This window comes from Oncorhynchus keta, chromosome 36 (assembly GCF_023373465.1).
Source record: "Oncorhynchus keta strain PuntledgeMale-10-30-2019 chromosome 36, Oket_V2, whole genome shotgun sequence".
Lineage (NCBI taxonomy): Eukaryota > Metazoa > Chordata > Actinopteri > Salmoniformes > Salmonidae > Oncorhynchus > Oncorhynchus keta.
In genome coordinates, this window is record NC_068456.1 from 18,403,062 (window position 1) to 18,424,384 (window position 21,323).

Below are 21,323 nucleotides of genomic sequence, written 5' to 3' on the forward strand. Positions count from 1 at the left end.
TTTGATGAAAATGAAAATGTGTCAGTTTGTCACTTTCACCAGGTTGGAGTCATAACTTGTTCAGCTACTTAAGACAGCCAGCTACTTAAGACAGCCAGCTACTTAAGACAACCAGCTACTTAAGACAGCCAACTACTTAAGACATTGGTTTGAATCTAGGTTGTGCCTTTAGATTTCGAAAAATGAACAACTAAATATATATTTTTTTTTTTCAATTCAAGGGGCTTTATTGGCATGGGAAACATGTGTTAACATTGCCAAAGCAAGTGAGGTAGATAATGTGCAAAAGTGAAATAAACAATAAAAATTAACAGTCAACATTACACATACAGATGTTTCAAAACAATAAAGACATTACAAATGTCATAGTATGTATGTATACAGTGTTGTAACAATGTACAAATGGTTAAAGTACACAAGGGAAATAAATAAGCATAAATATGGGTTGTATTTACAATGGTGTTTGTTCTTCACTGATTGCCCTTTTCTTGCGGCAACAGGTCACATATCTTGCTGCTGTGATGGCACACTGGAATTTCACCCAGTAGATATGGGAGTTTATCAAAATTGGGTTTGTTTTCAAATTCTTTGTGGATCTGTGTAATCTGAGGGAAATATGTGTCTCTAATATGGTCATACGTTGGGCAGGAGGTTAGGAAGTGCAGCGCAGTTTCCACCTAATTCTGTGGGCAGTGTGCACATAGCCTGTCTTCTCTTGAGAGCCATGTCTGCCTACGGCGGCCTTTCTCAATAGCAAGGCTATGCTCACTGTACATAGTCAAAGCTTTCCTTAAGTTTGGGTCAGTCACAGTGGTCAGGTATTCTGCCACTGTGTACTCTCTGTTTAGGGCCAAATAGCATTCTAGTTTGCTCTGTTTTTTTGTTAATTCTTTCCAATGTGTCAAGTAATTATCTTTTTATTTTCTCATGATTTGCTTGGGTCTAATTGTGCTGCTGGGGCTCTGTGGGGTGTGTTTGTGTTTGTGAACAGAGCCCCAGGACCAGCTTGCTTAGGGCACTCTTCTCCAGGTTCATCTCTCTGTAGGTGATGGCTTTGTTATGGAAGGTTTGGGAATCGCTTCCTTTCAGGTGGTTGTAGAATTTTGCTGCTCTTCTAGATTTGGATAATTTGTGGGTATCGGCCTAATTCTGCTCTGCATGCATTATTTGGTGTTCTACGTTGTACACGGGGGATCATTCTGCATGCGGAGTCTCATTTTGGTGTTTGTCCCATTTTTTAAATCTTGGTTGGTGAGCAGACCCCAGACCTCACAACCATAAAGGGCAATGGGTTCTATGACAGAATCAAGTATTTTTAGCCAGATCATAATTGGTATGTTGAATTTTATGTTCCTTCTGATGGCATAGAAGGCCCTTCTTGCGTTGTCTCTCAGATCGTTCACAGCTTTGTGGTAGTTACCTTTGGCGCTGATGTTTAGGCCAAGGTATGAATCGTTTTTTGTGTGCTCTAGGGCAATGGCGTCTAGATGGAATGTGTATTTGTGGTCCTGGTGACTGAACCTTTTTTGGAACACCATTATTTTGGTCTCACTGACTTCTCAAAGACCAAAACCTGGACTGCTGGGTCTGTTTGCAAGCGTTCCCGGAAGTCTCGCGATGTTGCGCCTCTGGGTTTAGAAACTCTATGATTGGATGCTCTTTTTTTTACAAAGATGCATTTTACCTTCGCGGCGCTACTACCCTCGCGGCGCTAGGACCCAACGGATCTAGTCCTTGCAAGCGCACATGGACATTGTAGAGTGTAGCGGCTCTGATGTTAAAGAGTACGCTGGTCTCTGAATCAGATTTTTTATGTAGGCTATTTCTGTCGCACCCGCTTTACTTCTAATTTTTCAAACTCTCTTGTCAGTGTCTTGGTGACATTACTGCCAAGTCCTTGAGTGCGACACGCAGGGATTTCAGCATGCTTGGATGAAAAGTTTTTGACAGCTCCTCTTTCGTGGTCCCGCTATAAGAAGTCAATACTTGTTCTTCCTCTGTTTCGGAGCTGATCCCACTCTACTGCTTGCATCCCGTATCTGTCAATCACTCGTGGACAGCATATTATGGTCGTGTCGGTGCAATAATTCACCCTGAACGCATTTCTTTCCCAAATCGGGCAAAATGACTAACTGGCGTTGGACGAACTTTGCATTTCTAATGGTTTTTCATGTCTTGTCCATGTCAACAGCAACGGGCAATACAGACAACACACTTCTGAATTTACATGATGGTAAGTCTCTATTTGAATTTGCCATCAGCCATGCTGACAGTTTTATTTTGCAGTAGTTTACATTGGAAGTGGAGATACATGGGCTACTGTATCACATTTATTTCAATTAAAATGTAAAAGTCTAAGTATGTAGAGTTAAACGGTATCAAGCTTAATTCAGCTTTTATATCCAAGTTACCCATTAATGCAGAAATCCCAAGGCTACAAAAACATTTTTTCTGCATCTCGGTTTGGTCAAATCTAAAACAATTGTGTGTGTGTGTGTGTGTGTGTGTGTGTGTGTGTGTGTGTGTGTGTGTGTGTGTGTGTGTGTGTGTGTGTGTGTGTGTGTGTGTGTGTGTGTGTGTGTGTGTGTGTGTGTGTGTGTGTGTGTGTTAGAGGAAGAGAGAGAGAGGTTTGTTACTGAGGTGTATCCTGGGGCTATTGATTCCTGCAAAGTGAGATGAGACAATAGCAGGAAAGTGACAGCAGTGCTGGGTGGATGAGTTTAGCTCACCAAACATTGCCTGCTTATGTTCAAATCAATGTGTGACTGACAGAGACATAACGAGAGAGAGAGAGAGAGAGAGAGAGAGAGAGAGAGAGAGAGAGAAATACAGAATGAGACAGATACAGAGAGCGAGAGGAGAGCGAGAGAGACAGACAAACAGAAAGAGACTGACATACAGAGAGCAAGAAGAGAGAGTGAGTGAGTGAGTGAGTGAGTGAGTGAGTGAGTGAGTGAGTGAGTGAGTGAGAGAGATACTACTAAGGAGATTAGAGCTGTGCTGGCTGAGGTGACCAAACCACCTCTGGAGTGTGAGAGTGTATGTGAGATGCATCCTTTGATAAGAGAGAGGATCTAGTGAGAGCCTCAGCCTGTCAGCTGGACTAAGCCACCGGGACTGGCCTCAGAACAGCTCTTATCCTCCCTCTCCAATCCACCTGAGTAGAGCCTTTCTGTCTCAGAGTCAGTGGTAGAGAGAGAGTGCGAAGTTAAGAAACAGTCCGGATAAAAAATAGTTTTGTAGTGGGTATTTGGTAACCTGGATAAACCTGTGTTTGAGCAACTTCTATGGTCCCTCCATGAACTATAACATTAGTGAGTGTATCTATTAGATGGGTTAAGTTAGGCCTATATCTAATAACCCCACATATACCCTAGTTTATTCATTCTCCATAATCTCAACATTACAGCAGAGACAAATGGCAATGACAGTGTTATCGTTCCATCTGCTATGCTCTGAGAGGCCACTAAAACAGAATATATTTTAGAAACACACAAACATTACACTCTGGGACCTGCTTGGCTCTGAACAGGGTGTACAAAATAGTTTGAGAATAGTGTGTATTGAAATGGGGCAAAACCATGCCTTGATGTCTGTAGGATATCTCCTGAGCTCCTCCACGTAGTGGTAGTTGGCATGTCATCATCATCAACAAACGTGAAATATTGGATATCGATGTCTCATTTTCAGGGTAGCCTAGTGATTAGAGTGGTGGACTAGCAACCGAGAGGTTGCTAGTCCGAGAGGTTGCAAGTTCAAATCCCCGAGCTGACAAGGTACAAATCTGTCATTCTGTCCTGAACCCACTGTTCCTAGGCCGTCATTGAAAATTAAATTTGTTCTTAACTGACTTGCCTAGTTAAATAACGGTTAAAAAAAATGTTTTTAAAGTAAAAAAATGTCTAGGCTACATCATACAGAAAAGTTCTCATATAACTTTCTCAATAGTAATAGTTTGCCAATGTTCACCTTCTCTCCTGCAATTTAGAGATAACTGAAAGGATATCTTTCAGACTCAATGCCATTGTGGGTTCATGTCACAATGGATATCATTCTTTCCCATAGAGGCTGTAGGATCCTATCCTACTGTGTTCAGTGGTGATTGTCAAATGAGGGGGAGTCTCCAAGACCTCCCAGAAAAGCTGGACTGTCATCCCAGAGAAAATATAAATTGAGTTGCTTAACCATAATCATAGCTAGAGGAGCGATATTATCCTAATTACTGTGTTACTACAGGGTTGTCAAACAACGTGAAGATGAGTGGGAGGTCGGTCTGCTTTGATAAGAGCCTCTTAGTGAATGGCTGTTTCATTTCAGACCGATAAACTCTTAATCTTGTTTATTCCAATTAGCCTACATAGATTTAAACAAGGTTGTGTACTTTTAGGTTTGTGATTTATCCAGAGTTCAATAAACAATTAGAGGGAGCCAAATTACCATGATTAGATTTGAGGATATTATCTATTCAGTCAGACTTTGGTTGTGTCCAAAAATAGTGGAGAAGGGGCCGGGAAATTGAAGATTTTACTCTGACCGGACAACAAAGGACACACATAAGCACAGTCTGAGACACACACACTTTCCTTGAGGAGTGTAGCTCTAGATGTAACTCATGTCACCCCTCAGAATGCTCTGGAATGCTGATGTATGGCTGACGGCTGCCACCGTTGCCACTTCTCCCTCTGGAAAAAAACATTGAGGGAGGGGCCTGGTTTCAAGCCCCAGCTCATTGGCGGTCTTTGACATTATGGGTACATGTTGGCATTAGTTGTTGCCGTCTTGGGACTGTGAGACATAGTTATCAGTGTCTCTCTCTGTTAGCCGTCATTGGCCATTAAAGTTGTCTTTGTGATTTAGCTACCTGCTGCTTGGCAAACGCTGCTGCTGTACCACCCTGGGAACAAACAGACAAACACACGACCTGACATGGATCCCAACACACAGATGCATGCACACATGAGTGCACAAGTGAGTGCAGAAAATACACTCACAAATATGACCCACCACCTGGATTCGGTACTATGTAGCAACATTTGAAATTATTTTGTATTTTTTTACATTGGATAAAAGTAGAGACTCAGCTTGAAAATAGTATATCATAGAGGAACAATGGGGGGAAAAAATCTGCTTTAAAATTTGATAAACTTGTAACACCGTGAATGTTTTTGGTGCACCTACTGGAGAGCTCTTCTTTGCCTACACCCATTCAGCATCATTCACACCCTCTTAAGTCTTAGCCCCACCCATCTCTTTAATGATTCACATGTGAAGCCATCTCTCTCATCGTCAGCCATCACTAGCACATCAGAGGCGGGTGCCTATAGACATAGATTAGGAGTCACTGGCCACTTTTACAAAAGGATCACTAGCCATTTTAATAATGTTTCCGGATCTAGCATTACTCATTTCATATGTATAAACTTCAGTCCACACTATTCTACGGTATCTTAGTCACTTTTAAATTGTGTTTACATATTGCATCACCCATTTCATATGTATATACTGTATTGTATTCTATACTACACCACTGACTGTTAAACAACCATCTCCAGCACATCAGAGGCTGATGCCTATAGACATAGATTAGGAATCATTGTCCACTTTAATGAAATGAAACACTAACCACTTTAATAATAACTCATCTCGTATGTATAAACTGTACTCTATACTATTCCACTGTATCTTACTTAGTCCAATGCTGCTCTGACATATACGTATATATATTCTTAATTCATTCCTACTTAGATTTACGTGTATTTTTGGAATATGTTGTGAAACTGTTAGCTATTACACGTTAGATATTACTGCACTGTCGGAGCTAGAAGCACAAGCATTTCGCTACACCTTCAATAACATCTGTTAAACACGTGTATGTGACCAATACATTTGATTTGATGTGCTTAATAAAATGAGTAAGGTAGTGAAGTAAACAACCAAAGATTTCAAGACTGAAAGTGGTGAAAGTAGGAGAAAAAAACTGTAGAAGTAAAAATACACTTCATCTAGTCCTTGGCCTATATCCTAATTTGACTTTGGTGCAGGTCAAGTTGTTCTTCACATTACCGTCTCTGGTAAACACACACTATATCAAATCAAATGAAAGTGTATATATATTTGTCACATGCACAGGATACAGAAGGTTTAAATGTGAAATGGGTACTTGCATTGTTTAGACATGTAGCTAGCTAGCTAAACAATGAACCCTAATCCCATCCCAACTCATACTATCATGCACCATGCAACTAAAGCTAACGAAATTCAAAGTTAGCTAGCTAGCTAACATTAGGCTATAACTAGCAATTAAAATGGATTTCTGAGATACGGATAATATTACTACACAGATCATACACGTAACATTAGCTAGCGAGCCAGCAGGCTAACGTTAGCTAGCTAGCTAACAGTATGTTAGCCTCTCTGTCATGGATGCCATAGTTGCCCTTAGTTGGAAGATGTAATCCGGAGACAGGTGTTTTATACAATAGCCTTCTGTGTATGTTTTAACTTGCAATGAAAATGACTTTCTGGCAAAATTAGAAACATATAATATCTGAAAATGTAGCTAGACTCTTACGTATACATGGATGAACTCTTCTCCCTCTCTGTCATGGATGCCATAGTTGCCCTTAGTTGGAAGATGTAATCCGGAGACAGGCGTTTTATACAATAGCCTTCTGTGTTCTCTTTTCGTCTCTCTCCGCATTTGGCAATCATCTCTCTGCTTCCACTGGGCATTCCAATGATTTCAAAACTCAGTCAACTTATTCCGTGACATCAACACTTGATCGCTGTTTCTTCCCCATCACTTTTATCAGAAGACTCTACAATGTCTGGTTCAATAAAAATGTTTTTACCTAAATCAGGAATTTCCTCATCGTCTGATTCGTTTTCAGAGTCAGAGAGAGTCAGCATGGCACAATCGTCCTCCAGAAAGTAGTCCATCACAACTTTTTCCCACTGATCTTTGTCGATAGTGCTATTAACTTTAGGGCAGCAATGTTGAGTGCAGAAGCAAAACCTTTTCAGTTATTCATGAGATCTTTAAAAAAAGCAGCGGTTGAAAAGATTATCCACACATACTGAGCAGCTCATGTTATACTGTAGACAGAAGCATGGTACATGGCAGACCAATCCGTACTCATCTCTTGACATGTCCAGCCCATCTATTATCTCAGACAATTATGGCTAGTGGGAAGGTTCCTGTATTTGTCCGTGGCTAAACCAAATAGGCTCGTGATTTAACCATTTTATTAGTATTTACGGGTTTGTTATTAAGTCACATGGTAGTTGACCTGTTCCAGAAGGCATTTCTGGCAACAAAAAAAAGAACATAAAAAAACAACAACTTTCAAATGCCTCTCCTGTGAAGTAGTGACGTGGACATAGGCCTAGCTTTTTTGAAACGGGTTACAAATGTCTATCCACTTTGACACACATACTTGTTATGAGTCACCATATAATCTGTAAATACACAAATGTCATTGCAGGCCAAAAAAAGAAGAAAGGCGCACACACGATTTATCATCAATGTTTCAGTTGGAGGAAAAAAAGACTACATAAATGTCAGTCAGCAAACAGTTCCTCTAAACCTAATTCACTATAATTATATAATGAACAAAAATATAAACACAACATGTACGGTAAAGTGTTAGTCCCATGTTTCAGGAGCTGAATTAAAATATTCCAGAAATTTGACATATGCACAAAAAGCTTATTTCTCTCCAATTTTGTGCACACATCTGTTTATATCCCTGTTAGTTTGCATTTCTCCTTTGCCAAGATTATCTATCCACCTGACAGGTGTGGCATATCAAGAAGCTGATTAAACAGCATGATCATTACACAGATTCACCTTGTGCTGGGGATGATAAAAGGCCACTCTAAAATATGCAGTTTTGTCACAACACAATGACACAGATGTCTCAAGTTTTGAGGGTGCATGCAATTGGGATGCCTACTGCAGGAATGTCCATCAGAGCTGTTGCCAGATAATTTAATGCTAATTTCTCTACCGTAAGCCGCATCCAACGTTGTTTTAGGGAATTTGGCAGTACGTCCAACCGGCCTCCCAACAGCAGACCACGTGTAACCAAAGGACCTCCACATCTGGTATCTTCACCTGCGGGATTGTCTGAGACCAGCCACCTGGATAGCTGATGAAACGGAGTAGGATTTCTGTCTGTACTAAAGCCCTTTTGTGGGGAGAAACTCATTCTGATTGGCTGGGCCTGGCTCCCCAGTGGGTGGGCCTCAATTGACATATTTCCTCATATGAACTGTAACCCATTAAAATCATTGACATTTTTATTCAGTATAAAAAAACTTACTTAGACAGAGTAACAAAACCCCCAGTTGCCATAGTTCTGCAGTACATTGCTAACATACAGAGAGAGGAAAGCTTCGTATTAGCCAGTTATTCCCAAACCTGAGTTTTTTTGTAGTGGACACTAGACAAAGCAGCAGAACAGATCACCACACCAGAAGCAGTGTGAGAACCCCATGGGCACACTCACAGAGAACGGTGCCATGCTAGATGCCAGGCTTCTCAATTGGATGCCATTATTAGGGCTGGATGAAAAGAGGTCCATGCTAGGGGGCCCCAATAGTGGGGCAATGCTAGGTGAGCCTAAATGCCACCTGAGAGGTAAAGAAAGGAATGATGGAGAGGGTAGAGGACTTCATTGTGCAGAGTGAATCTGACAGACACATGTGGTCTGTGGGTTGGTGCGTGTGTGTGTGTGGGGGGGGTTTGTGTGTGTGTGTGTGTGATCATTGGGACAGTTGCAGCTTTGAGGACTTTTTTAGCACCAGCGTTCTTCATGCCACTATTGGAGTGGTCACCATCACTCACTTAAAGGAAAGTTGTATCATTTTTCTATCGGTCCCCAGGGTCATTTTATGTGTTCATGTGTATCTGAGCTATTCGCCGTTGAGGCAGGCATAAATACAGCCAGTATGACAAGTTTTCCCCTGGTCAGTTTTATGGATTGGCCTTTAGAATGCTTTTGATGGTGAGCAGAGCTTGTTCTGAGGTACTGAGAGAATATTATAATAATTGAAATACTTCTTGAAAGGTGAGTGCTGAGAAGTAGTGCTACTCTAAAATGTGCTTTGCCTTAAATCTGTTGATGTGTTTGTGTGTGTGAGCATACTGCACACATGCCTGCAAAAATGTAGAGTTTGAGGGCCCTTTGAGGGCCCTTTGAGGTGATCTGAACATCCATGTGTGTTTTCAGATGGATCAAATGTCTTCACTAAAACCCCTGTGCTGGGTTTACTAAGGTGATAGTTGGAACATGCTTCTCCGCAGCTGCCTGTTAGGTGTTCCTGCATGTGTGATCAGTTACTGAAAGCCAGAATCGCCAGGTCCCCATTCTGGGATCCCCAGAGCTCGGAGCCAGAATCCAAGGTGAAAAGTGGCTCCTAAGCCGATGCTTCCTCTGCAGCTCCTGAAGGATGGGAGGGCATGGACACCCCCTGAACTCACACATACCACTCCCTCCAGGATTCTGCGATCGCAGTGTTTTTTAGCAAAAACAACAATTTCCCGCATATTATGTGAGGGCTTTCACTTTTTCCCCGTAAAACTGTCCAGCAAATTTTCTTGAATTGCAGCAGCAAAATCAAACATTTCTGTCTGCAAATATCACAAAACATTGACATACTGTACACACACACATGCACACACACGCAAACACACACACACATCTCAGGGCCCTCCCTTAACAGAACATGCTTAAGTGGTGAGCATTGGGGGTTTCAAATTACCATTATTTCACCATGATCCACCATCCCAATGTTTACCCAATCTTCCACTTAATCGGCTTGGCTGTTTGAAATGGGGGTGTGGGGCCCAACAGTCATGATTAACATCCCCTTTTCCAGTTAGCCCCAGCTTCATTACTGCATGCCTGTAGAGTGTTATCACTTGGCAAGGTAAGGAAGGAGGGAGCTGGCGATGGAAGGAGGAATCGGGGATAATAATTTCAATGGCCTCCAGGCACACACACACACCTACAGTGAGGTCCCTACAGAAAGATGACTTCACCAGGGGCCTTGGACGGCATGACAAGCACTTCTCAAGAGGACAACTGGTCCCACTTAGCACAGCAAAACAGTCCTCCCATTACATACAGGTCAAGGAGGGCCAGAGAGGGACTGGTGGTGAGGGGATGTTTGTATAAATTATTCCCCATCTAACCTCCATACCACCCCGCAGATATGAAGGATCTCTACTGATACTTGTAGTTTTTCTCCTCTGGCATGATTCTAACGCCAGGCTGTTTCAGCTTTGTTTGGTGTCCTGTTGATGTCATAGCAACACATAAATACTCCATATTGTGATTGGCTTTAAGGGCATACGTGAAGCAGCACTGGATCATGTATGAGGACAATTCACTATTTTGGTTTTGGCGACTAGCTACATTGATGTTCCTCAAGGCAGTATGTAAGCCATAAAGAAAGGCTTACTGGGTTGTGCTATGTAAGAGGTTTCTTTTCAGGTTGCCTTTAGCATCCAATATCATGCTATGCCACATTCATGATAAATATCACAGAGAGGAGAGAGTTAGCACTAGCTATAGGTTTTATTAGTGTGAGAACATGACTTCTAATAGGAATTGTTTCAACGACTTGGTATTTTATTGTGTGCATAGTGATACGGTACAGTTTTAATAAGGGGAAGTGTAAAGCATTTTCTTTGATGTTGTAGCGTTAGCCCTAAAACCATAACTGGCTCAAAAGCGGCTTGTGTCTTATGAATGGGGCCTTCCTTTGTACTGGAGTACTGTACTTTCAGAGTGATGAGATGGCATTAAAGCAAGACTATGCTGCTAGAAGTTCAGGTAGTTAAACGATGCATGCTACAGAATCGATTTTTCTTTTGTTAGTGTTAACAGAATGGGTCCAGCACTATTGACTTCAATGGATGGTTCCTCATTCAAAGACTCGTTGATGTTAGGAGGTATGCACATGACAGGCAATCCCTTACATTGCCAGTTAGATTTGAAAACAATAATGTTCCCAGGAAGGTACACTGTTGGTTTATATACTATCTACAGTGAGCTCCAAAAGTATTGAGACAGTGACATTTGTTTGTTGTTTTGCCTCTGTACTCCAGCACTTTGCATTTGAATTGACTATGGGGTTAAAAGTGCAGACTGTCAGCTTTAATCTGAGTGTATTTCCATCCATATCTGGTGAACCCTTTAGAAATTAGGAAATTAGAAATTAATTGTAGGGGACCAAATGTATTGGGATTTAAATGTGTATTAAAGTAGTGAAAAGTTAAGTATTTGGTCCCATATTTAAAGCAAACAATGAAAACATCAAGATTGTGACTCTACAAACTTGTTGGATGCATTTGCTGTTTGATTTTGTTGTGTTTCAGATTAATTTTGTGCCTAATAGAAATGAATGGTAAATAATGTATTGTGCCATTTTAGAGTCAGTTTTATTGTAAATAAGAATATAATGTGTTTCTAAACACTTCTACATTAATGTGGATGCTACCATGATTCCACATAGTCCTGAATGAATCGTGAATAATGATGAGTGAAAAATATCATGCATACCGCCAAGACATGCTAACCTCTACCATTACAGTAACAGGGAACGTTAGCATTTTTGGAGGGGATATTTATGCGTCTCACTCATCATTATTACTCTCTCAGCTCTTTTCTCTTCTCTCTCTCTCTCTCTCTGTTTCTCTCTCTCTGTCAATTCAATTTACATTTAAGGGTCTTTATTGGCATGGGAAACACATGTTTACATTGCCAAAGCAAGTGAAATAGATAATAAACAAAGGTGAAATAAACCAATAAAAAATGTACAGTAAACATTACACTCCGAAAAGTTCCAAAATAATAAAGACATTACAAATGTCCTATTATGTCTATATACAGTGTTGTAATGATGTGCAAATAGTTAAAGTACAAAAGGGAAAATAAATATAGGTTGTATCTACAATGGTGTTTGCTCTTCAATGGCTGCCCTTTTCTTGTGAGAACAGGTCACACATCTTGCTGCTATGATTGCACACTGTGGTATTTCACCCAAAAGATATGGGGGTTTATCAAAATTGGATTTGTTTTCAAATTCTTTGTGGGGAGGCAGGTAGCCTTGTGGTTCGAGCGTTGGACTAGTAACTGAAAGGTTGCTGGATTGAATCCCCGAGCTAACAAGTAATATGCCCCTGAGCAAGGCAGTTAACCCACTGTTCCCCAGGCGCCAAAGACGTAGATGTCGATTAAGGCAGCTCACTGCACACATTTCAGTTGAAGGCATTCCGTTGTACAACTGACTAAGTATCCCTCTTTCTGTGTAGTCTGAGGGAAATATGTGTCTCTAATATGGTCATACATTTTGCAGGAGGTTAAGAATTGCAGCTCAGTTTCCACCTAGTTTTGTGGGCAGTGTGCACATAGCCTGTCTTCTCTTGAAAGCCAAGTCTGCTTATGGCAGCCTTTCTCAAAAGCAAGGCTATTCTGTACATAGTCAAAGAGTCTGTACATAGTCAAAGATTTCCTTAATTTTGGGTCAGTCACGGTGGTCAGGAATTCTGTATTCTGTCACTGTGTTTAGGGCCAAATAGTATTCTAGTTTACTCTGTTTTTTTGTGAAATCTTTCCAATGTGTCAAGTAATTATCTTTTTCTTTGCTCATGATTTGGTTGGGTCTAATTGTGCTGCTGTCCTGGGCCTCTGTGGGGTCTGTTTGTGTTTGTGAACAGAGCCCCAGGACCAGCTTGCTTGGAGGGCTCTTCTCCAGGTTCATTTCTCTGTATGTGATTGTTTGGGAATCAGCCTAATTCTGCTCTGCATGCATTATTTGGCGTTTTACGTTGTACACATAGGACATTTTTGCAGAATTCTGCATGCGGAGTCTCATTTTGGTGTTTGTCCAATTATGTGAATTATTGGTTGGTGAGCAGACCCCAGACCTCAACCATAAAGGGCAATGGGTTCCAGAATTGATTCAAGTATTTTTAGCCAGATCCTAATTGGTATGTTGAATTTTATGTTCCTTTTGATGGCATAGAAGGCCCTTCTTGCCTTGTCTCTCAGGTTGTTCACAGCTTTGTGAAATTTACCTGTGGCGCTGATGTTTAGGCCAAGGTATGTATATTTTTTTGTGTGCTCTAGGTTAACGGTGTCTAGATGGAATTTGTATTCGTGGTCCTGGCAATTTTTTTGGAACATCCATCAATTTTGTCTTACTGAGATTTACTGTCAGGGCCCAGGTCTGACAGGAGTTCTAGGTGCTGCTCTAGGCCCTCCTTGGTTGGGGACAGAAGCACCAGATCATCAGCATGCAGTAGACATTTGACTTCAGATTATAGTAGGGTGCTACAAACTGTTATAGTGCCCTCGCCAATTCGTTGATATATAGTGCCTTGCGAAAGTATTCGGCCCCCTTGAACTTTGCGACCTTTTGCCACATTTCAGGCTTCAAACATAAAGATATAAAACTGTATTTTTTGTGAAGAATCAACAATAAGTGGGACACAATCATGAAGCGGAACGACATTTTTGGATATTTCAAAAACTGAAAAATGGGGTGTGCAAAATTATTCAGCCCCTTTACTTTCAGTGCAGCAAACTCTCTCCAGAAGTTCAGTGAGGATCTCAGAATGATCCAATGTTGACCTAAATGACTAATGATGATAAATACAATCCACCTGTGTGTAATCAAGTCTCCGTATAAATGCACCTGCACTGTGATAGTCTCAGAGGTCCGTTAAAAGCGCAGAGAGCATCATGAAGAACAAGGAACACACCAGGCAGGTCCGAGATACTGTTGTGAAGAATTTTAATTCCGGATTTGGATACAAAAAGATTTCCCAAGCTTTCAACATCCCAAGGAGCACTGTGCAAGCGATAATATTGAAATGGAAGGAGTATCAGACCACTGCAAATCTACCAAGACCTGGCCGTCCCTCTAAACTTTCAGCTCATACAAGGAGAAGACTGATCAGAGATGCAGCCAAGAGGCCCATGATCACTCTGGATGAACTGCAGAGATCTACAGCTGAGGTGGGAGACTCTGTCCATAGGACAACAATCAGTCGTATATTGCACAAATCTGGCCTTTATGGAAGAGTGGCAAGAAGAAAGCCATTTCTTAAAGATATCCATAAAAACTGTAGTTTAAAGTTTGCCACAAGCCACCTGGGAGACACACCAAACATGTGGAAGAAGGTGCTCTGGTCAGATGAAACCAAAATTGAACTTTTTGGCAACAATGCAAAACGTTATGTTTGGCGTAAAAGCAACACACCATCCCCACTGTCAAACATGGTGGTGGCAGCATCATGGTTTGGGCCTGCTTTTCTTCAGCAGGGACAGGGAAGATGGTTCAAATTGATGGGAAGATGGATGGAGCCAAATACAGGACCATTCTGGAAGAAAACCTGATGGAGTCTGCAAAAGACCTGAGACTGGGACGGAGATTTGTCTTCCAACAAGACAATGATCCAAAACATAAAGCAAAATCTACAATGGAATGGTTCAAAAATAAACATATCCAGGTGTTAGAATGGCCAAGTCAAAGTCCAGACCTGAATCCAATCGAGAATCTGTGGAAAGAACTGAAAACTGCTGTTCACAAATACTCTCCATCCAACCTCACTGAGCTCAAGCTGTTTTGCAAGGAGGAATGGGTTGGTTGGTTGGTTTTATATCTTTATGTTTGAAGCCTGAAATGTGGCAAAAGGTCGCAAAGTTCAAGGGGGCCGAATACTTTCGCAAGGCACTGTATATGTTGAAGACGGTGGGGCTTATGCTGCATCCCTGTCTCACCATCCAGCCCTGTGGAAAGAAATATGTGTTTTTGCCCATTTTAACCGCACACTTGTTGTTTGCGTACATAACTTTTATAATGTCGTATGTTTTTCCCCCAACACCACTTTCCATTGTTTTGTATAGCAAGCCAAATTGAGTCGAAAGCTTTTTGGATATCAACAAAGCATGAGAAGACATTGCCTTTGTTTTGGTTTGTTTGTTTGTCAATTAGAGTGTGCAGGGCGAATACGTGGTCTGTCATACAGTAATTTGGTAAAAAGGCAATTTGACATTTGCTCAGTACATTGTTTTCACTGAAGAAATGCATGAGTCTGCTGTTAATGATCTCTCTCTCTCTGTTTCACTCTCTCTCTCAGACAGAAACAATCTCTCTCTTTTTGTCAGTCTGTCGTTCTCTCTCGCTCTCTTTCTCTCTCTCTCTATCAGTATCTCTCTCTCTCTCAGTATCTTTCTGTCTCTCTCTCAGTATCTTTCTGTCTCTCTCTCAGTATCTTTATCTTTCTTGCTCTCTTTCTCTCTCTGTTTCTCCCTCTCACTGTCTCTCTCAGTATCTCTCTCAGTATCTCTCTCAGTATCTCTCTCTCTCTCTCTCAGTATCTCTCTCTCTCTCTCTCTCAGTATCTCTCTCTCTGTACTCTCTCTGTTTCTCGCTGTGTCTGTCTGTCTGTCTGTCTGTCTGTCTGTCTGTCTGTCTGTCTGTCTGTCTCACTCTCTCACTCTCAGTATCTCTCTCTCTCAGTATCTTTCTCTGTGTGTCTCTCTGTCTGTCTTTCTCTCTGTTTCTCTCTCGCAATCTCTCATTCTCTCTCTCAGTATCTCTCTGTTTCTCTCTGTCTGTCTTTTTCTCGCTCTCTCTCTCAATTAAATGCAATTAAATTCAAGGGTTTTTATTGGCATGGGAAACATGTGTTAACATTGCCAAAGCTCTCTCTCAGGATCTCTCTCTCTCTCTCTAATTAGTGTGTGTAAGGTGTATATATGGTCAGTAGTGCGATATTTGGGGAGAAATCCAATTTGACATTTACTTGTTAATTTTTTTTATTGGAGAAAATGTGTGAATTCTTGAATTCAAAATGCCTTTCCCGAGTTGCTGTTTATGCAAATTCCCCTGTAATTATTGGGGTCTGATTTGTCTCCACTTTTGTGGATAGGGGAGATGAGCCCCTGGTTCAAGACATCAGGGAAGCAGTCAGAAGTTAAAACCATGTTGAACAATTTAAGCACAGCATTTTGCAACTCAGGTGTGCTGTTTATGATGTTATCTAGACCATCTAGACCACAAGCCTTTGATTTTATAGATTTGAGCTTTTCATTTAGTTCTTGTTGGGTTATTGGGTAATCTAATGGATTTGAGCTTTTCATTTAGTTCTTGTTGGGTTATTGGGTAATCTAATGGATTTGAGCTTTTCATTTAGTTGTTATTGGGTAATCTAATGGATTTGAGCTTTTCATTTAGTTCTTGTTGGGTTATTGGGTAATCTAATGGATTTGAGCTTTTCATTTAGTTCTTGTTGGGTTATTGGGTAATCTAATGGATTTGAGCTTTTCATTTAGTTCTTGTTGGGTTATTGGGTAATCTAATGGATTTGAGCTTTTCATTTAGTTCTTGTTGGGTTATTGGGTAATCTAATGGATTTGAGCTTTTCATTTAGTTCTTGTTGGGTTATTGGGTAATCTAATGGATTTGAGCTTTTCATTTAGTTCTTGTTGGGTTATTGGGTAATCTAATGGATTTGAGCTTTTCATTTAGTTCTTGTTGGGTTATTGGGTAATCTAATGGATTTGAGCTTTTCATTTAGTTCTTGTTGGGTTATTGGGTAATCTAATGGATTTGAGCTTTTCATTTAGTTCTTGTTGGGTTATTGGGTAATCTAATGGATTTGAGCTTTTCATTTAGTTCTTGTTGGGTTATTGGGTAATCTAATGGATTTGAGCTTTTCATTTAGTTCTTGTTGGGTTATTGGGTAATCTAATGGATTTGAGCTTTTCATTTAGTTCTTGTTGGGTTATTGGGTAATCTAATGGATTTGAGCTTTTCATTTAGTTCTTGTTGGGTTATTGGGTAATCTAATGGATTTGAGCTTTTCATTTAGTTCTTGTTGGGTTATTGGGTAATCTAATGGATTTGAGCTTTTCATTTAGTTCTTGTTGGGTTATTGGGTAATCTAATGGATTTGAGCTTTTCATTTAGTTCTTGTTGGGTTATTGGGTAATCTAATGGATTTGAGCTTTTCATTTAGTTCTTGTTGGGTTATTGGGTAATCTAATGGATTTTGTTTGTTTTTAATGACTGATTCAAGGATGTTAAATTGTTCTTGAATTTCTAATTGGTTCTGCTGTAATTCTTTTTGTGGGATGTTAGATTATCAAAATATGTTTTCCAAATTACTTCATTTTGTATGGCTAATTCTTGTGGCTTTGTCATGTTTAAGTTGTTCCACATGTCCCAGAACTGATTTTGGTCAATTGCGTTTTCGCTCTGGGTTGTTTTGCTGTGTATGTTTTTCAGTTGACTTTTGTCTTAGGTGTTTTCGAATTGTTTTACATTGGTTATCAAACCATTTTTCAGAAACATTTTGTTTTTTGTTTCTGAAGTTGCATTTCTTTGGTTTTCTCAAATTTGCTTTCGATGCTGCATTTTGGAATATGCAATTGATGTTTTGAGTAGCCGAATTGACACTTCTTTATTGTTTTGGTATTATGAATATATTAATATATATATTGAAGAACTGTATATTCAGAACTGTATAGTTCATCATTTCATTTGAGTTCAATGTTTCAATGAATCTCTTTGCACTATTTTGACCCCACCTGTACGGTTTGTTTATGTTGTAGAGTTTATTGTGCAGTTTTGACCCCACCTGTACGGTTTGTTTATGTTTGTTTATGTTGTAGAGTTTATTGGGCTGTTTTGACCCCACCTGTACGGTTGGTTTATGTTGTAGAGTTTATTGGGCTGTTTTGACCCCACCTGTACGGTTGGTTTATGTTGTAGAGTTTATTGGGCTGTTTTGACCCCATCTGTACGGTTGGTTTATGTTGTAGAGTTTATTGGGCTGTTTTTTTGAATGAATATTGCCGGTTAATTACTTCAGAAACACGTTGATCTGACTGTGATCTGACAATGGTGTCTGTGGTCTGACAGTGAATGCACTAATGGAGGAGGGGTCAATGTCAGTGATGGCATAATCGACTACACTTGTCCCAAGAGCTGAGCAGTAAGTAAACTGACATAAAGAGTCCCCTCTGATTCTATCATTAAGCATGTACAGGCCTAAGGCTCGGCAGAGATGCACTAAATCCTTCCCATTTTTGTTCAATATTTGGTCAGGACTGTTTCTATTATTTATAATAGGGCTACTATACAAGGAGGGGTGTCCAAATGTGTGGTGGTTACCTCCCGCATCAGTGTAGTCAGGCTCAGAACCTGTTCTTGCATTGAAATCTCCACAAAGAAGCACTTTACCCTCTGCCTGAATTTGAATGATTTCTGTATGGAGATTGTAAATAAACTGATCATCATAATATGATGAATCTGAAGGAGGAGCATAAGCTGCACATATGTAAACATCATTGTCACAATAGATTTAACCTTTGTTAAGTTTTAGCCAAATGTGATTAGTACTTTTTTTCATTTCATTCAGTGCTAAGTCCTGCTTATGCCAAATGATGATTCCTCCTGAGTCTTGGCCCTGTTTGGCATTTTTATGTTTGATTGATGGAAGTTAACTTTCTCTATAGCCTGAGGGACACTGAGTATCTGTCTCCACGATACCATGTTTCCAGTAGGATTATGATGTCCTGTCCCTTGATGTTTTTAATCAATTCTGGATTTGTTGTTATATAAGCAAAATGTGAAGAGTATAGGCCCTGGATATTCTAAGAGCTAATAGTTAATGATCTCATTTATAATAAGTGATATTCACTGGTTTGAGTAAAGTACATTGAAAGAAAATGAATGAATAATATATATATATAATGAATGGGGCCATGTATTGGGCTATACATACAGTGGGGCAAAAAAGTATTTAGTCAGCCACCAATTATGCAAGTTCTCCCACTTAAGAAGATGAAAGGCCTGTATTTTGTATCATAGGTACACTTCAACTATGACAGACAAAATGAGAAAAAAATGCAGAAAATCACATTGTAGGATTTTTAATGAATTTATTTTATGGTGGAAAATAAGTATTTGGTCACCTACAAACAAGCAAGATTTCTGGCTCTCACAGACCTGTAACTTCTTCTTTAAGAGGTTCCTCTGTCATCCACTGGTTACCTGTATTAATGGCACCTGTTTGAACTTGTTATCAGTATTAAAGACACCTGTCCACAACCTCAAACAGTCACACTCCAATCCACAGTTAAACTAGTCCTATATCGACATAACCTGAAAGGCCGCTCAGCAAGGAAGAAGCCACTGCTCCAAAACCGCCATAAAAAATCCAGACTACGGTTTGCAACTGCACATGGGGACAAAGATTGTACTTTTGGGAGAAATGTCCTCTGGTCTGATGAAACAAAAATAGAACAGTTTGGCCATAATGACCATCGTTGTGTTTGGAGGAATAAGGGGGAGGCTTGCAAGCCGAAGAACACCATCCCAACCGTGAAGCACAGGGGTGGCAGCATCATGTTGTGGGGGTGCTTTGCTGCAGGAGGGACTGGTGCACTTCACAAAATAGATGGCTCCATGAGGAAGGAAAATTATGTTGATATTTTGAAGGAACATCTCAAGACATCAGGGAGAAAGTTAAAGCTTGGTCGCAAATGGATCTTCCAGATGGACAATGACCCCAAGCATACTTTCAAAGTTGTGGTAAAATGGCATAAGGACAACAAAGTCAAGATATTGGAGTGGCCATCACAAAGCCCTGACCTTAACCCTATAGAAAATGTGTGGGCAATACTGAAAAAGTGTGTGTGAGGAAGGAGGACGACAAACCTGACTCAGTAACAACAGCTCTGTCAGGAGGAATGGGCCAAAATTCACCAACTTATTGTGGGAAGCTTGTGGAAGGCTACCTGAAATGTTTGACCCAAGTTACACAATTTAAAGACAATGCTACCAAATACTAATTGAGTGCATGTAAACTTCTGACCCACTGGGAATGTGATGAAAGAAATAAAATAATAAATAATTCCCTCTACTATTATTCTGACATTTCACATTCTTAAAAAAAAGTGGTGATCCTAACTAACCTAAGACTGCGAATATTTACTAGGATTAAATGTCAAACTGAGTTTAAATGTATTTGGCTAAGGTGTATGTACACTACCGACTTCAACTGTGTGTGTATATATATATATATACAGTCGTGGCCAAAAATCTTGAGAATGACACATATTAATTTCCACAAAGTTTGCTGCTTCAGTGTCTTTAGATATTTTTGTCAGATGTTATTATGGAATACTGAAGTATAATTACAAGCATTTACAAGCATAAGTGTCAAATGCTTTTATTGACAATTACATGAAGTTGATGCAAAGGGTCAATATTTGCAGTGTTGACCCTTCTTTTTCAAGACCTCTGCAATCCGCCATGGCATGCTGTCAATTAACTTCTGGGCCACATCCTGACTGATGGCAGTCCATTCTTGCAATATTAATGCTTAGAGTTTGTCAGAATTTGTGGGGTTTTGTTTGTACACCCGCCTCTTGAGGATTGACCACAAGTTCTCAATGGGATTAATGTCTGGGGAGTTTCCTAGCCATGGACCCAAAATATCGATGTTTTGTTCCCCGAGCCACTTAGTTATCACTTTTGCCTTATGGCAAGGTGCTCCATTATGCTGGAAAAGGCATTGTTCGTCACCAAACTGTTCCTGGATGGTTGGGAGAAGTTGCTCTCGAAGGATGTGTTGGTACCATTCTTTATTCATGGCTGTGTTCTTTGGCACAATTGTGAGTGAGCCCTCTCCCTTGGCTGAGAAGCAACCCCACACATGAATGATCTCAGGATGCTTTAGTGTTGGCATGATACAGGACTGATGGTAGCGCTCACCTTGTCTACTGCGGACAAGCTTTTTTCCAGATGCCCCAAACAATTGGAACGGGGATTCATCTGAGAAAATGACTTTACCTCAGTGCTCAGCAGTCCAATCCCTGTACCTTTTGCAGAATATCGGTCTGTCCCTGATGTTTTTCCTAGAGAGAAGTGGCTTCTTTGCTGCCCTTCTTAACACCAGGCCATCCTCCAAAAGTCTTTGCCTCACTGTGGGTGCAGATGGACTCACACCTGCCTGCTGCCATTACTGAGCAAGCTCTGTACTGGTGGTGCCCCGATCCCACAGCTGAATCAACTTTAGGAGACGGTCCTGGCGCTTGCTGGACTTTCTTGGGCACCCTGAAGCCTTCTTCACAACAATTAAACTGCTCTCCTTGAAGTTCTTGATGATCCAATAAATGGTTGATTTAGGTGCAATCTTACTGGCAACAATATCCTTGCTTGTGAAGCCCTTTTTGTGCAAAGCAATGATGGCGGCACGTGTTTCCTTGCAGGTAACCATGGATGACAGAGGAAGA

The 21,323-nt window shown here is 40.5% G+C and overlaps 1 protein-coding gene across 2 annotated transcripts in view; it reads left to right on the plus strand.

Annotated features, from left to right (window-relative positions):
• Window positions 1-1,710: 1,710 nt before the first annotated feature.
• LOC118369744 (disintegrin and metalloproteinase domain-containing protein 12-like) overlaps window positions 1,711-21,323 on the plus strand; it is a 179,301-nt gene continuing 159,688 nt past the window's right edge. For both annotated transcript variants that reach the window (XM_052498615.1, XM_035754404.2), the window contains exon 1: window positions 1,711-2,233. In XM_052498615.1, coding sequence (XP_052354575.1) covers window positions 2,125-2,233 — 109 coding nt within the window. In that variant the 5' untranslated portion in view covers window positions 1,711-2,124. The remainder of the gene's footprint in view (window positions 2,234-21,323) is intronic.